Source organism: Ciconia boyciana, chromosome 6 (assembly GCF_034638445.1).
Source record: "Ciconia boyciana chromosome 6, ASM3463844v1, whole genome shotgun sequence".
In the NCBI taxonomy this organism is placed as follows: domain Eukaryota; kingdom Metazoa; phylum Chordata; class Aves; order Ciconiiformes; family Ciconiidae; genus Ciconia; species Ciconia boyciana.
The window spans coordinates 3,267,163-3,284,429 of NC_132939.1; the positions used below are offsets into that span (position 1 = coordinate 3,267,163).

Below are 17,267 nucleotides of genomic sequence, written 5' to 3' on the forward strand. Positions count from 1 at the left end.
ATGTCTGTAGGGCTGAAAGGTAATTTTGCAGTCTGGGAGACTGTGCCCTGATCAGGTAGGAAGCAATGATTATGATCTAAAGAAAATAGTGCACAAGAACTTTTGGAAGAGCCCATGTGAACACATCATAAAACATTACAAAAGTTCCCAGTTAATGGAAGTTATCTAGGCTAGAGTAAAATTAATAGAGGGCAAGCAAAACTCTGGGGTTATAGAATTTCTTTGGAATGCCAAATATCAAATAAAATTCAAGTCATGAAAAGCGGAAGTCATCTTTAAATTCAAACAAAATTGACAGAGCTTTGCATGGCTTGGGAACCAGCTTTGCCAGCACCCAGTATATGAGAATAAATGCAAGAGAAGTAATGCATAATAACACTTCATAAAAGCCTTCAAGTGTCAAAAGAAGGGGTACAATCTCAAGAGAGGTAAAGCTACGTTATGAGTAACTGTCCTGCAAAACTGTAAAGCAAAGTAAAAACAAATGTGATCTTTTCATACCTTTACAAAACGATACTGGTTCTTGGGTTAAAATGTGAAGGCCTGGGGTCTTCTGTATGTAGTATGGAGTTCTCACTGGAAGGAGAGAAAGCAACAAAACAGTCGAGAAAGATGCTTGTTGGTCAATTACAAGAAAATGAAAAAAAAAAAGTCGCTTATAGTAGAAAAAAAAAAAGGATTAAAAAAAGTGAGACTGAAGCACACCCCGGAACTCTTTGCTTATTCGTAATCTCAGAAAACTTAACAACACCAGGAAGAATTGCTGGTACCTACAAAGGATGAAACGTTGGGGGTCATGAGTGGTACTAAATAACGTTCTACACTGAGTGTGTTTACAGAGATCTAGGAGGTGCCGATAGATAAGGAATGAGTATGGGTGAGCACCATCATCCATTCTTTGGGGGACGTTGTATCCCTACACAATTGTGTTCGGTTGACTTGTTGGATTTAAAGATGTAGCAATATTTTTGTTTATGTAGAGGATGTAAGATCAACATGGATTCTTGTCACCAGAAGAAAACAACAGAGCCTCCAGGCAGTTCTGGAGAAAGACAAGACGAAAAATGTGTTCCCTGGCAAAAGAGGAAACAGTGCAACAGGTTGCTTGGGATGCTGAATTTTGTAGGGGCATTCGTTATCTGGCTGCTTGTTTACATTAGAATTTGAAACTATTATATGCAAAAATATCCCAAGAAGAGGAGATTTAAATTTCACTGAAGAGTTTAATATTTTAAAAAGAAATAGTTCAGGAGCCCTTGGTTCTAAGTTATTATGACAATGCAAGAAGGAATTAGTCCGCTTTTCAAATCTTCTTACAATAGTATGATCTAAACTTGAGACCAACGATTTTTGTGGGGGACGCTAACCAATGAATGTCAAAATGCTGAAACAGAAAATGAGATCGTGTCTGGCCTGTGAGTTTTGCATCTTTATTTATAGGGAAAATCTATGTTTACTGAAACTGACTATAAATTAATAATGACTGTTAGAAAACGGGGGACATGCCCATCCAACGTCAAATCATCCCTGCAGGGATTATTTTTTCAGCTTCAAGTATATGATTTGCACATTGAATTAAAATCTGGTAGGGGTCTAGCATTTGCAGGCACACTTGTTTTAAGAGCATTTTATAGAACTTTGATGCAGTAAAGTCTAGTGAGATGTTTATACATGTCAGTCTGCTTTTAGAAAAAGTTTGGAAAAAGAAAAAGTGTACATAGGGATTGTCAGTGTCACTGCTTAGGATGAAATCTTGTGGAGCGTAATTTAAGGCTATTTGCATGGCAAGGCTGGAACACCGAATGACCGACTCCCATTGCTAAGCAAAGGAAAAACTTCCAGAACAAGATCAAATCCTATTGCATGTTACCATGTCAATGGTTCCTCAGTTGTCACAAAAAATATGTCAGAATGAACACAACAAGGTCATGTAGAGAAGGAAGAGTCCAGGTAAGGACAGCGATGCTTTACAAAGGTCTCAGTTGTATAACAGTGTTGAGGAAGACATTCAAACTTAGCATATGTGACAAAAATCCAGGTTCAATTAAATCTGGATTCATGTCCCTGTTCCAGTCAAAATATAAGTATTTATAGACAATTTTAAAAATTACTCTAGTGTGAGAGATTGATAGGCTCCCTCTCCATCATCCAAAAGCACAGGCGGTAGAGCTCTTACCCTCAGTACTTCTCGCGTGCTGTGCCAGTGCCAGAACCACTGGCTATAAGGAGGTCCTGCTTTTTTTCCTCTTTCTGAGCAGAAATTCCACTCGGTACCGGCTATATTTTCTGTCTTTTAGAGACTTGCTTAGCAAGACCATGATCCAGTCAGCACTGAGGTTTTGATTTTCTGGGGGTCCACATGCCTGTTTGGGGTTTAGCGACTCACCGTGTACAGTGCTTGGAGGAAATGAAACATTAAACCCCATGGAATTCAGTTTCTCCTCACTTTGGAAACACCTTAGCCTCCCCTTTAAGAAATAAAAAAGCTTTGTCTTAGCCCCTCTCCTCTGCCAATTTGGGAGCTGCACTGTTCTGTATAGAACACTGATGCTAACGTACTGGCTTCTTGGGTGGTTTGGGGGGATTCAAACGTGTATTAGCATTTGCTATGGGATTCTGACCCGTGTTAGGTCTGACCCTGGGGAGATGCTCATCACATGTACATCCCATGAGACTAATCACAGTAAAGATGTAGCAAGGCATTTATTAAGGGCTTAAAAACCCAGAACAACATATTAGAGAAAGGGATTAGTTGGGAAATTTTTCTATGGATTTTCTTTTTTAACTTGGTAGAATTAGAAGGGTCATGGAGAGGGGTGAAACTCTTGATGAAAAGTGCTTTCATCAGATGAAGATGAGGCAGATTTTTTTTTTTCTTTCTAAAACCACTAGAAATGCATGAGTAGCAATAGTTCACAGTATATGATACAAGGAAACTGCTCAGAGAAGCTGTGAATGGGCAAGGTCCAAAGACAATGTAAACTAAACAAAATGGTCTTGTATTAATAGGATATTACGTAGCCTGTACAAAAATATCTGCTTTATTTTTAGTTGTTAGTCATACATACTGACATCATTTGTGTGTCTGCCACTCATGAGAGAAGGGCCATGGCTGTTGTAAAAATAAATCCGAACAACCCTAATCTTATGTTTTCACATAAATGAAGAAGAGCTAGCTTCATTCCTCACTGAAACACTTTTAACATATTTTGTTTCTTCCTTCATTTTATATCTAAAAGTCCATGGCAATAAATCTGCCACAATCCGCACACACACACACACACATATATAAAGTACCTGTAAAATGTATTTTAATCAGCTTTTGCGCTGCTAGATTTAATTCTTACACTAGAAGTGGCCTCTTCTATAACAAAACTCAGATGTATGAAGAGAAGGCAATGCTCCAAAGTTCTTTGTGAGCGAAGAATTAGCAGTTTTCTGTGTCATGAAGGTAAAGCAATACAGAAGTATCTGCATCCTCGAGCAGCTTACCTGTGATTCAAATCTGTACCTGCATACCTTGTTGGAAAGGTAACAGAAACGAGTTCCAGGTACCAATCAACATGGGGCAGACAATCTCCGGTCATGTAGAAACAAAACAATCAAAATTGTTTTCAGAATTTATGTTATATTAAAACATACCTGAAATGCATGTGAATTATCCCTCACTGACCTAGAAAGAAAAATACCACATGGTTGCCTGATTCAAATACTTCAAGAACTTTTGAAGTCTCACCCTGCTCTCAGTTTTGTTTTTCTTGTCTTTCTATGTGTTTTTATTACAGCATTGCCATTTGCCATGTGATTTCTAGTTATTTCTTCCAATTTTCAGGTCCCAGATCATTGTATAGTTTGTCCATGGGTGGCTTCCAATTGTAAATTTTTACTTTCCCCTCTTATTTTTATTGCCCGCCCTGATATTAGTGTCTCCTCTCTTTCACCTGGAAGGCAAACAGAATACAGGGCTAGTTTTGGAAAATGCTCAGTTTCTTTAACTCTTACTGTGATTAAACAAATTTTCTAGTGCTTAGTATCTGGAAAAATGGGGAGTTATTTCAGTATCTCAAATATGCTCCAACAGACTTTTTCATGAACCTTCTGAGGTGCCTCCTGTGCAGGCACAGTCTGCACATCGGAAAAGAGTTTACCACAACCAAGGTCTGTTCTCAGCTACATTCTCCGGGGTCAGAGAAAACGGTAGTAATTCAGTAGTAGTGATTCAAGCATCTGTTCTAGGCAGAAAGTCAGTAGTTCTCAGCATTAGAAATATTGACCCTTGCAACACTACTTTTATTTCAGTGTGATCTCAGCCGATAGGGCAATCCAAATATATCGCTAACATTTTCATTTCTTGGGAAATCTACTTGTAAGTCATTTTGAAAAAGAAAGATTATTAAACCCCTGCTGTGCTTGAAGATATTGCTAACAGACAGTGCTTGTGGGCAGAAGGAAAGTTGGTCTCCTGGGCTTTGGCACTTGTTAGATTAGTAAATAAAATACTGAAGAGGGAAGAGCCTCAGAAATGCTGTTTTCTTTCTTCAGGAGCGTTTTGTACATTGTGTGAATAAGCATGGCAGCAAAATTTAACCTAAGAGGTTTGCATAAGCATTGTTTTGCTACTCTTTTATACAAAGGATGAAATTAATGTCAAACGGAATATTAATCTTACCCAGATTCATTGGTCTATTTTGCTTCCTTGCTGTCTCCTGACTTGATTGGTTTGATTTAAATTCCTAAGATAAATAATTACGACTCATTACAGGTAATAACCTAATTCATTTCTTCAAGTCGCTTGTATCTGAAGAGCAGGAGAGAGTTGTGCTTCAAACCGATATATCGAAGTGTTGTAAGGCACAGCTTTGCTCCCGCTCCAGCAGGAGAGCTCGCTTTGCTGTCAGGGCTGCGAGAAAGTGATTAGGACATAAGACCATCCACAAATCCCCGTCGTCTTAGCTCCTGACTACTTAAAGCCAGCCTTCCTTCAGTAGTCAGTAACTGGCCCAAAATATTCAGTAGACAGGGAGTCTCAGAAGACGGAGAGGAGCTATGGATGGCATATGAGTGCACTAGCATAGTCCGACACAGTAGGACAGGCTCCAGATCCAAGTTGGTTTGGGACCTCTTCTCAGATTAATGCTCTCTACTCTGTATTCCCCTGACCTGTAGTTTGTAGATCATTGTGGAGAAGAGCAAACTTGACTCTGTCCACATCTTCCTCAACGGACATGGTGATAATTGTTACCAGCTGATGGGTTTTTCCAATGCTTGATTTGAATTTCTGTCCAAAATTCCAATCAGTGCAGAAGATTTGTTTCTTATTCTGTTTTTCTCTCCTTTACTTTCCCCAAACTATTTAAGAGACACCCAAATAACAGGAAAAAGACGATCTTCATAGAAAGTTGTTGGCAAAGATAAAAAAGGAATAAAAAAAAAAAAAGGGCCAAATCTTGAACAGCACAGATCATTCACTTCTATTTCAGTTGAGCCCTATTTCTGCAGATTTAGAGGATTATGTGCAGATTATTGTATTTGTAGATTCTGACGTAGTGAGTGGTTGCTCTGTTAATAGTCACTGTCATCTTCTCATCCCAAGGTCCTTTTCCTGAACATTGCTTGTTTGCACTGGTTTTTTCTTGAGAAAGTAGAGGTGATAAAAGATAAAAAGCTGTTTTAAGTCAGGATCTAGCCTGACACTGATTGTGGCCCCAGTGGTTGGGGCTATGGCATGCACCCAAAACCTGGAGCTAAGGCTCCTTAGTCTTACCATCTGCTTGCGGTGTGGGTGGCCAGAGAGACTGATGGGACACAACCAGGAGATGTGCAGTAAGCTCAGGGTATGGCAGTTAGACTGTTAGAATAAGTCAGACAATTAAATACTGATTTACAGGTAGGTAAGGTTGCTTTTCAGATGAACCAGCAGAGTCACTTGGATTACAGAAAGATGAACTCCTTGCAGCCACAATTGGATCACACTTTTGTTTTGGAAGCAAAACTGGAAGTTAAACGTAAGTTTAAAAAGTGAGGAATAATTTCTGTCCATGTTATTTCCCTAATTTGGTTTCTCTGCGAGGTCCCACAGCCCAAGGAGGAAAAGAACTGCTGAATTTGCTTCTCCACTAAAAGAAATGTCTGTGGAGCCACAGCCGAATCTGACTGCTCAGGTCAATTATACCAAATCATTGACTGCAATACACAGGGCTTTCCTTCCAGATTGTACGTGGACTGCACAAGAACATTTTCTACATGGCAGCTGGGGCACAGTCCCTTGTTTGCATGCTAGAGGCCTTGATGTGGTTGTCATCAGGGCGATAGACAATGACTTCCTTTCCAGTCCTGTTGCACTGATCTCAAGTTGCATCGGTCTCTCTTGATTACGTATTTGAAAGCCAGAAACAGTCTGCCCATAAGGCGGAACAGACAGATCCTGTTCATCATTAATCACAGGGGAGGGGTAGATAAGGAAATAGAGTAAAATTTAAACTAAAACCAGATTTTAAGAAAAATATCTCTCTTTAGGAGAGAGCAAGATTATGTTGTAACTTGTGCTGACCTTCATTTATGTTGTGTGTAAAGTCTGAGTCAAGTTGCACTTCAGATGCAGAGGACTGTCACTCTGTACAGTACTTGTCTCTTAATATTGTTTTTGATTTACCTGGTGGTATGCAAAAATAGATCAAACATTGAATTTTTGTTTAGATTGCTATGTATACTTAGGAAATAAGTTGCCATTACAACTCAGGGTTAGGAACATACTTTTTTAAGTTGTAACCATTTTAGGGGCTGTTTTAAGCAAAATTGTTTTCATCATTGAAATAGGTATTCTTGCATAGATTATGTGTCATTTGGAAGCTCTCCTTCCAAAAGGCAAATAATTCTGAAAATTTACATCAGACAAAGATACTTTTACAAGAGAAAAGCCTAAATTATAATATTAAGTATTTCTGAGAGAAAGAAGTTAGGTTTCTACCCATTGGAAATTAAAAGTCTTTTCCTAAAAGATATTTTAAATTTTATTTTAAAAAAGCAAATCCAGAAGATTGCTCCATCAAGACAAAAAAACAGAGTTCAGGTTTGCACTGAACCTTGCTTAGCTAAAACTCAGATGAAAACGCTTGGTATTTCATTAGGTAAATGGCATTTGTTATCAATAACAGAACAATGGCATCAAGGTAAATAACATATTCACGGTGCAGTTTGCATGGAAGGGACACTCACCATCCCTTTCACATTAAGAATGAAATGGTGGCGTTTTCTGCTTTCTACTGCGTGTTCTAGAGGGCTTTCAGCTCACACAATCCCGCATCTCACTCATGGTGTTGGGATCTTCAGCTGCTCTTGCTTAGCAGATACAACTCTTACTTTTAGCTCTGATAGTTCTTACATCAGCATAGGCTCGTTCAGTTGCTAGATTTTGCAGTGGATTTTCAACTTTACTTTATTGCCATTCTGTTCATTTTTCTTATTTCGCCTGGTTGTAGAAGTGTTCTTCTTTTTCCAGAAGATGAGCTGTCATTCCCAATCCATATAATTATTTCTTTTCCCAGGAAGGAAGAGTGCAGTTTATACAGCACCAAAAATTGATTGTAGGTATTACAAAGACATTTCAGATACATCCTGTAGCAGCTATAAAGAAAATGGCCTGAATTTGGCTGTGGATTTCATTGATATTTTTGCAAATAAGGATACCTAGAATAATTCACTCACTGAAATTTCAATATCACAAGGAATTTAGACACAGTATGCACCATCATTTGATGGAAAAATACACTCTGTTTCTTGATTGTGGCATAATGAAGGGAGCTGTAATGTGGAAGAATAAATTTTTTTGTTGTTTTGATTAAAGTGATTTTTTTATAATACATTGAGTAATTCAGCTGTTTGAGATGAGTATGTTATATTAATGTTAGTTACAATATATACATTGTCAACAAACTTACAGAAGTTGCAAGAGACAAAACATCCTACGCTCAATTGGCACTATATATAATTTTCTTGTGTTTTTTTCTGGACTTTGGCAAAGCAGAATCTGGCTGATATTAAGCATAATACTTTAAAGACATTAAAATATAAGACACTGATAGGCTCCTGCTTTTACATGTTTTCCTGTTATTCAGTTGTTTGGTAGTTGTCCAATTTTGATTTGCAGTTTTATTCATATAATTGAACGTAATTCTTGTTTTAAACTATACTTTTGTTGTGAAAAGTCATATCAGGATTCATGATGTTACTAGAACCTTAATTTTATTCTTATAACATCAGATTCTTTTTGTAATTCATGTTGTGCATAAGACGACTCTGGCCTGCCCTTGCCATAGCAACCACATCTTTTGTTTTTACTAAAAGCAAAAGGAAAAAATACTTCAAATGATAAAGCTTAATTATTAATTTTGGGAAAGTTATCCTTTGACTTACCATTGTTATATTATGTTTATGTTTGATTTATCATTGTTACCTTTCTTCAGAAGGGAAAATGTTGATTAGACAATCTCTTGCTGGTACCAAATTATCTATTACAACGTGTCTCTTAAGCACTATTGTGAGAGGGAAAAGACAGAAATTAAGGCCTCATTCTGGAAAAGCATTCATGGGTACAAAAGATAAATTACATTTTTTGATTTATCCTTTCAGTTCCCAGTTATCCACGTCATAACACGTGAAGTGTTGCCACTTTTTATAGATATGTAGATTGTTATGGCTTTGGCTCCTGCTGCAGAATTTCCTATTAATGGTACCACCTGAGATATATTAAAAAGATTCTTTCAAGTTTTTTGGTAGTGCAGAACCATCTAGATCTCAACTTCTACGTTTTGAGTATTAGGCCATATGTGCTCCTCCTCCATCTCACCAACTATTTGTCTCTGTCTCTGCACATCAGCTGTATCCCTGGCGACCCCACGTTTGCCTCTTGGGTCATCTTTGTGCCTCTTGCAGTTCCATCAGGCTTTCCCTTCCTTTCTTGGCACCCATAATGATGTTTTTCCTTGACAGTAAGTCCAAAGGTACCGTCATTTTGTTTGTAGATGTAATCTCTAGACAGGCTTGAACCAGAATCGTGAAGGCTGTCTGCGTTCTGGCAACACCTCATTTCCCCTTCTACCTCTTTTCCATAGTCGTTATGTCTTCAGGCAGGACTACATGTAGTTTTGCTTTGCTCTGGCTATTAGAAATCACTAATAGTTAGTAATTCATGTAATAATGATCTAAAGTGGGACTGGGTTTGCTCTGTAGTAATCGCTTTTTGCCTTACACTCACAGATGGACTTACAAAGCAAATTTCTTTTCCCATCTTGATTTGGATGTCTTATCAGCTGCTGCTACCATAAACACATGAAATTACTCTATGGGTGTGAAATACCCAACTTCCCTCTTACAGTGCAAATGCTTTTTGGAGATGGAAATGTCCATGTAATTTGGAGCGTCAAAACAGCAGATTTGAGAGATTAATAAAATACTGAATTAGGGAAGTCTTTCTCGATCTCTAAGTAGTTTTTGTTCTCCCTATCTTGCCAGGTTGTGGAGTGAAATCAGGACTGAGATTCAGCGCTGAAAACTCTCCTCAAAAAAACCTAATTACTTGCAATAGGAATCTTTCACTGTCTCACATTTTGAAATTTCTTTCGGCTGGAGTCCTACACTCCCTTTTATGATTTGAAGTTAAATCAATGTACAGTAGGATCCTACAATAATTATAATATCTATATATGTTATATAGATATTATCTCATATTTCTTTTATTTTTCACTTTCTTATATCTCTTATATCTACATATCTCTTTTTCACTTTCTTATGTCATATATAAGAAATGCACTCTATTCTTATGTGAACAGAGGTTACATTGTTAATATATTGGAAGCTGATGAATACCCAATATATATTGGATGAATGAATAGGCTTCTGTTTTGTGTAACATTGAATTATCAAATTGACTTGGTGTGTTAATGTGCACAGGCTTTAAAAATGTTCAATAACAACTGGAATTTGTTAACATATTTTTCATTAATTATGCCCCAAATTTATATTTATTAATACTTTGATTTTGTATTATTTATTTTATTAATACAATAAAAGCAGAGATCTGGCTTCTTCATTTTTTCTTGCATTTAAATGTAGAGATGAAATATTTTCTGCTTATGTTAACAGTATCAATAGGTGTTAGGCAACTAAAAGAAAAGGCATGCTAAAAATGTGTTATTCAGCTTAAGTGTCACTGTAGAGTTGTTGGTGTCTTCCAAGGTCAGTGCCCTCCCCCATTATCCCATAGCTACCTGGGTGGGTATGGCTTTCCTCATATATGCCAGAAAGGTGCTTGATAAATTGTGCATTTGGGACCCATCCAGGTGTAGGATTTTGCCTTAATGAATTATTTCCTGGGGCTTAATACGTGCTTCTTATTGCCAGTGATGTGTAAATATGCAGTTCATGGCATCTGTATCTCTGAATTTACTACATTAAAGGACTTAAAATTGACACATTTAAAAACATTTTTCTGTCAAATATCTCTGTTAATAGATATCCATGCTCTGTAAGTAATACCAAAAATAGCTTAGGATTGCATTAATGAGAAGCTAGGTAAACATTTAATTTCAAATGCAGTTTTACAGATCCTGGTGTGTCAAACCAGGCTTCTTACTACCTCTTTAGTATTACCAAGATTTTTTATTGTTTTTTTGGCCTTTTCATTGATTTGATTTTCATCTTACTCTAGAGTAGTGCAAATCAAGTTCAAATTCAATGCCATTGAGTCACAGCAGTTCCACTGATACAGAACTCAATTGCAGTCAGGCTCAGGGACTACGATTTTAAAGCCTGATAAGGTATGTTATAACAGCGCAAAGAGCGCTTGTGGCGGAGATCATCAAAGTAGCTCTGAGCAAGTTAATAGCCCTACCATACTGAAATACCCTGCAGAGGTATTATTCCAGGTCTTGAAAACCATATGCATACGTTAGCAAAGAGATGTGCTTGGGCTAATTAGCCTTGATTTTCAGCAGGGCCAGTTAGCTTGGCTGGCTTAGCTAGCACACAGCTAATGGAGCTGTGCTGCTTCGACTTCCACGGGCTTATTTTTGGTAGCTCAGGGACCTCTCCACTGAACATTGTGTTTTCTACAGATGTCCTCTGAGGACCTGTGTTGTATGACTGAGCTCCATTCCCAGTCAACCTATTTAGAAGAGCTGACCGTGTTTTTGTTAATCTGTAATATCACCTTTGTTCCAATATTGATGTATAGTGTGTTGATAATAGTACATTTATGGTCTTTTAATATATATTAAACATACAGTGATTTGTAGGAACTTGTGTAAAATTAATTTAAACATAATACTTAGCAAGTACTTAGGATCCTTTCATTATTGTAATTCATCTCCAGTTGCTTACTAGCACAAACATACATTGTTGTTCTGCAGTCTTTTGTCACAATCCTTGTTCAGTCCTAAGATTAATATCAAGATAATTAGAACTACAGGATAAAGCTTTTTCTCCTATTGGTAAATCATTCTCCTCCCTACTGGTGCTATCTTTCACTGAGAAAAATTGCTGAAATGTTTCAAAAGGCATCTACATTGTGTATCGCACCTATGGGATATTCAAGTGTTTGCCGTGTACTCAAACCGTTAAATCATATTACTCGACCTACATTACAAATCTCTGGAGCCACCCACTAAATAAAATAGCGTGTTTCCTTAGGAAGCAGAAAACATATGAGATATCAAAATATGTATTATTAAAACCCAATGTCAGTGTGGGTTCAGTTTTACAATGGGTTCAGCACTTCAGCTTAATTTAAACAGGCAAGACAAATTTTTTTGGTCTTAGTATGACGATGCATTTATGCTTGATAAAAGCAGTATTGAGAAAAGTGAAAATGGAGAGAATTATGTGAGGGCCAAGGAAACTTGTGACAAAAATAAATTGGGGAAGAGGTTCCAAAGACTGATCAGGGAGGGTCGCGTTTAAAGATTACTCTGTGCCCATTTTTGGGATACCAGCATTTGAGTTATTGTACAACGTTTGCTTTTACCGACATGATACTTGATTATTACTGAGCGTGTTATGTAACTAATATTGGTATTTACATGAGAAGAGAAAAAAGTCTAATGCTTCCTATGTCTCTCTGTATTTAGTTCTAAGCATTGGCGAAGGTGGATTCTGGGAAGGCAGCACCCGAGGACATATTGGATGGTTTCCTGCAGAATGCGTTGAAGAAGTTCAGTGTAAACCAAATGAAAGCAAACCAGGTAATCCGATCAAGTTCCTGTTGAATCCTAACAATGACAAATGCGATGTGTATGTCCAAGCAGAGAGGCAGCCTAGACGGTAATGTGTTACGCAGCAGTGTGTTTGTGCGATACTAGAAACTGGAGAATGAAATAAAGCTGAGCTGCTGAATTAAAAAATAAAGATGGGTTTATCGATCAGATTTTACTGGATGCCGTCCAAGCAAATGGTCTTTCTCATGAGGGACTATGCTGTGAAGTACTGCGAAACCGTTTACACAGAACTGTATGCAGACATTTTCTAAAGCATCATGCTGCGTTTTATTTTCTTACAGTATAGGAGAACAGCTAATTAGACAATTAAATAATGGAAGAAAAACTCATCAGTCATCTCCCAGTCTGAGGTAGTCATACAATGTATTTTGCTCTTGTTCACAGCAATAAAGTCCCCTCTATTGACCTGTCACTAAATTTTAGGGGAGGCATCCATTAGTTGGATGTCCCATATACATCCTTACTGATGACAAAGGAAATAGAATCCTCCTTTATCACACACTTGTGCTGCCATAAGTAAGTAAAACACAAGTGACTTTAAGCAAGGAGTCTTTACAGTTCTGGTGTAACAAAGGAAAAAGAAATGTACGTTGAAGCATGTTATTTTAAGAATTACCTACCATCTCATAATTTCTCTGCTTTTAAGAATTAAGATATGAGGACATCCTCTCTAATTAAAAGCTCATTATAAGTGAGCTCTGAGAATATCATTAATGTTCTGCAGGAGTGTATGCAGTTTTAAATTAACTGTTGATGTGGTTTGGATCTCTGATGTGTTGATTAAGAACTTTTGGCATTGCACAGACACAGACAATACACTAAAATTTATGCATCGTATCCTTCATTTACGAACATTATTCTTTTATGTGTATCATCATAAACTGCACAGGTATACTTTTCTTTTTTTTATATATACCCACTGTATAAACATGATAGAATGGACCAGAATGCACTGGACAAGATAATAGTTCCAGAGTAGTAAGGATTTGGAAATATTTATAAGATTTGATAATTGTTTTAATTTCATCAGTTATAGTGGAAGCTGTGGTAAGATGAAATAGAGTTTAATGGATTAGCAGAAGAGGAGGCAAAAAGTTAGCTTTTGTAATATGAAAACTTTAAAAGAATGAGGGAATGAGGCATCAGGGACACTGCTCTAGATAACTAAACACTGTGTGAAAAGGTTATACTTCCTTTTCTGTTTCCCTTTTGAGAGAGAAAAAGAGAATGAGGCAAAACCAGATCTAATATTTGGAGAGAATGGATTTGGGCTCTGAGAATAGAGAGGGAATAGTTGTGTAGCTCTTCAAAGGGCTTAAGAACAGATCAGAATTTGCAGATGGAGAAATATTAAACAAGAGGAAGACTGAGGTTGGAATTGGCAAATTTAGGAGCTGTGCAGTTCTCAAATACTAGATGTAAAAAGAGAACAACAAGTTGCAATTCTAGTGTGATTTCTTTTGTTGGAAATGTTATGGAAGACAAATAAATTCAGCCAGTGTGGAACATGAGCTGGTGAAGAGCCACGTTCTGAAGATCCTTCAATAAAACCTTGTGGTCACTTGATTGAAAGACTTCAGAAAGATGTAGTCTATATAAGTAAGTCATCACTAACACCTTTCTTGAGTTGGCATCACTAACACCTTTCATGGCAACTCTGCATTAAATTTGAGCTGTGCATTTGTCTCCAAGTCCGATGAAAATTCTGGGGAGGGACATTAGGTGAAGTTCTAAAATATGAAAGGAGTTTTGCAACTTCTTTAGGTATATACAGTGGTTTTGAAGAGAAGGTAACCAAACCTATTTGTCACAAATCCTTAAAGTTCTTTTTAAGAAATACTGTAGGAAGTAAATTCAAGTATATGACATGATTGCTTTAATATATGACAAGATTGATTTCAAGTAAAAATGTCTTTGATCATTCAAAGGAAAATGACAATTAAGAAAAAAATTGTCACAAAAACAGCAAAAGGATTACCAAAGCTGGAAGTGTTAAAAGAATACCAACAGAAACATCTTACGAATTTTATGATGTGAAATTATGAAAACTTATGCCATGTGTCTGCCCAAACACCAGAGCATTTACTTTAATTTATACCTATTGCATACTATTGTCTTTCGGATTGGTTTCCTACTTGTTTATAGTATAGTGTGAATAATAATGTCAACATAGCTAAAGACTTTTAATATACCATTCTTCTACTCCAAAAAAAGATGAAAATATAACTAAATGAGCACAAAATGGGCACGTTTTCTACACCTTTGAACTTGTGCACTCACATATTTTGCTGGGCTATCTTGACAAATGTCCCGCACCCAGAAGGCACAAATGAGGTACAGTGCTTCTCTGTGTAATAGAGCTTGGAGCTATGAGTATGAAATATATGAAATCCACAGTATGTGCCATATTATTATTGAAATATGGTATGGGCTGAAAGCAGCTGATCACTGAATTGCTCTGTGCAGTTAGCTTCACTCCCTTTGCATAGGAAACAATGGAAATGAAAGAGGAGAGCTTTATAAGCAAAAATCAGCCAGTACTCCCTCTGAGTACAAATGCAAAAGTAATTTAGAAAAATGTGTTAAGCATGGTGAAATGCTTAGAAATTAAATTAGGTCTGCTGGGATCGCTGAAAGAACATCAGCTGAGAAACATCACAAACTTGTGCGAGTTGCAAGAATTTGCATCATGGACTTCGCAAAGCAGCAGAACTTCTTATGATAATGATTTAGAAAGTAGATCATCTTAATGTGTAGGAAACTAGTCTCAAACTCGGCCTTTTTCAGACCAGCACCACAGTAACAATTCTTTCCTATAAATGAGATTTAGGAACGTTTCTGCAAACAGCTTCCCTTTGCTATTAAGTTTGAATAATTGTGTTTAATAGCAGCTTGTCATTTTCACGCCATGAAGGAAAGAAAGAGAAATAGTTCTTGGAAAAAACAAACCACAATTAAACACTACGTGCCCAGTAAAACTGGCGGGCAGGTGTTTCATGTCATGCTGATTTATAATCTCACTTCTAAGACAAGTTCCATTTTCAGGGAACTTCATTGCCCTCCAGACTGTTCAGTGGAAGTAGGCAGTGCAGAACAGCACCTGGTTCCTGTGATCTCTTCAAAGATATCATGCTAGCTTGGCAAGTTCTGTTTTCAAGAAAAAAAGAATCGTGTTGACTGGCATTAATTCTATATCCCTTCTTTAATCCTTCATTAATTGAGACTTGTAGGAATTATTCCATTATTTTGCTAGGATTGATGCCAGGCCTATAGGTTTTTAATTATCCAGGTTGCCTCATTTGCCCTTTAATAGCACTGGCACAGGCCCCGCTGCCTTTCAGTCTTAAGAAGTTTCCTTGACATTTTGAGATCTAATGAAAAAAGAATAATGACAAAGAAAATCGTTATCAGTGGTCTGCTAAGTTCTTTTGCCTGCTTTTAAAAAATTCTTGGACACAAAACCTTCGTACCATCTCATTTTAAAAAAGTGTCGCCTTAGTAGCCAGTTTTTAACATTCTCCAGAATTAGTCTTAGAGTGAGAGTATTCCTTCAGATGAGATTGATACATCTTATTGCTTTTTCCCTGTACAAACACAGAATACAAATGCTACATATTCCTTCCTTCTACATTGACGGTTTTCCTATGTTATTCAATAATGAACCAATTCCATTCTTAAATTTCTTTGTATTCCTAAATATGGGAAAATATACTATGTTTTTTTTGCTCAAATGTTCTGGGTAGATTGAAGAGTGTTCTGTGCAGGAGAAGCTTCATTCCTATAAAACACAAGTTAACTGAAATCTGTGCAAATGTGAGGCAGTACCTTGGGTTAATAGACAATAGGATTTATTCGCTAGGTGCTGTTGGTGCTGCAGAGAATCACAGGTCGTCTTGGATCTCTGGCAGCAGTAGTTTGCATCCACTGAGAATACACTATGTGACATAGCTTTGCTTAATTTTTCTACCTATAAAAAAAAGCAAGGCTTTTCATTTTACCAGTTTATTTGCCCCTTAAAATTCATTATCCTTCTTAAAATAGTAAGAATTCCTAACTATTACCTTCCAATGGGAAATGAAGTACAGAAGAATCTGTCATCCCTAAAATCAGCTGCTCCACCAATGGAAGATACAGTTTTCTTCCTCCTACTTAAGTTTAGGTGTTTCCATTTGCTTTTCTTTCATCATAGGGCATTACTCCGACTTGATTTACTACAAAAATGCTTTCTGTTAGACTTGTGATTTTATATTCCATGTCCTTCAGAATTCAGAGGTATAGATTATCTGATCGCTTATAACTGAGGTGAAGTATTCATTTCATTTTCAAGCTAGAAGTTGTCTTTAATGACATTTTGTCTTTACCATTTATTATTCCTTCCTCCCTACTGATGTGCTTGAAGAACTCTTAGATTTTACAAATGATACTGAAATGAAGGGAGACTCAGCATCGCTGTCTTTCAACTCTTGGCCTCCTCAGTGCACCTTTCCTTGAGTTCCATGCTCATCTTTAATATCTTCTTTGGGGTGATTTTTCATTCAGTGGCATCCTCCATGCATTTTTCTATCCTGTGGCCTTGGGGGACACCTTATTAGTCGTTGTAGTTGCCATACAAGTCCTGGGAGTTTATTTCAGACTAGATCTAATCCGGGCATGGGGCTTGAACGACCATTAGCAGTTGTTCAAGAGCTCAGTCTTCCATGAAAGAATCCGATTTGCAGGCTCTGAGGTCTGCTCAGTCCTGTGGGCTGCAGCGGGTAGGCAGCACTTACAAAGCACATTCCTGGCCCAGACTAAAATGCTAATGTAGATGCGCCCATGCTGACCTCTAGTGTCACTGGTGCTCTGAGCAGACACTACCTAGCATCTAAGCTGGGATTTCGCTCTCAAAATGTCTGTACTTAAACGTTCAGTATCAGCACAGAAACTCAGTACTCCTGAGTTTCCAGCAACTTGAAAATATAATGACAGATTATCCAGTATAGTATCGTTCCCTTGCCC

The 17,267-nt window shown here is 37.3% G+C and overlaps 1 protein-coding gene across 2 annotated transcripts in view; it reads left to right on the plus strand.

Moving 5' to 3' along the window:
* Nucleotides 1–17,267, plus strand: part of SHANK2 (SH3 and multiple ankyrin repeat domains 2) — a 319,794-nt gene that overhangs the window by 95,988 nt on the left and 206,539 nt on the right. For both annotated transcript variants that reach the window (XM_072864803.1, XM_072864804.1), the window contains one exon: nt 12,123–12,236. In XM_072864803.1, coding sequence (XP_072720904.1) covers nt 12,123–12,236 — 114 coding nt within the window. The remainder of the gene's footprint in view (nt 1–12,122; nt 12,237–17,267) is intronic.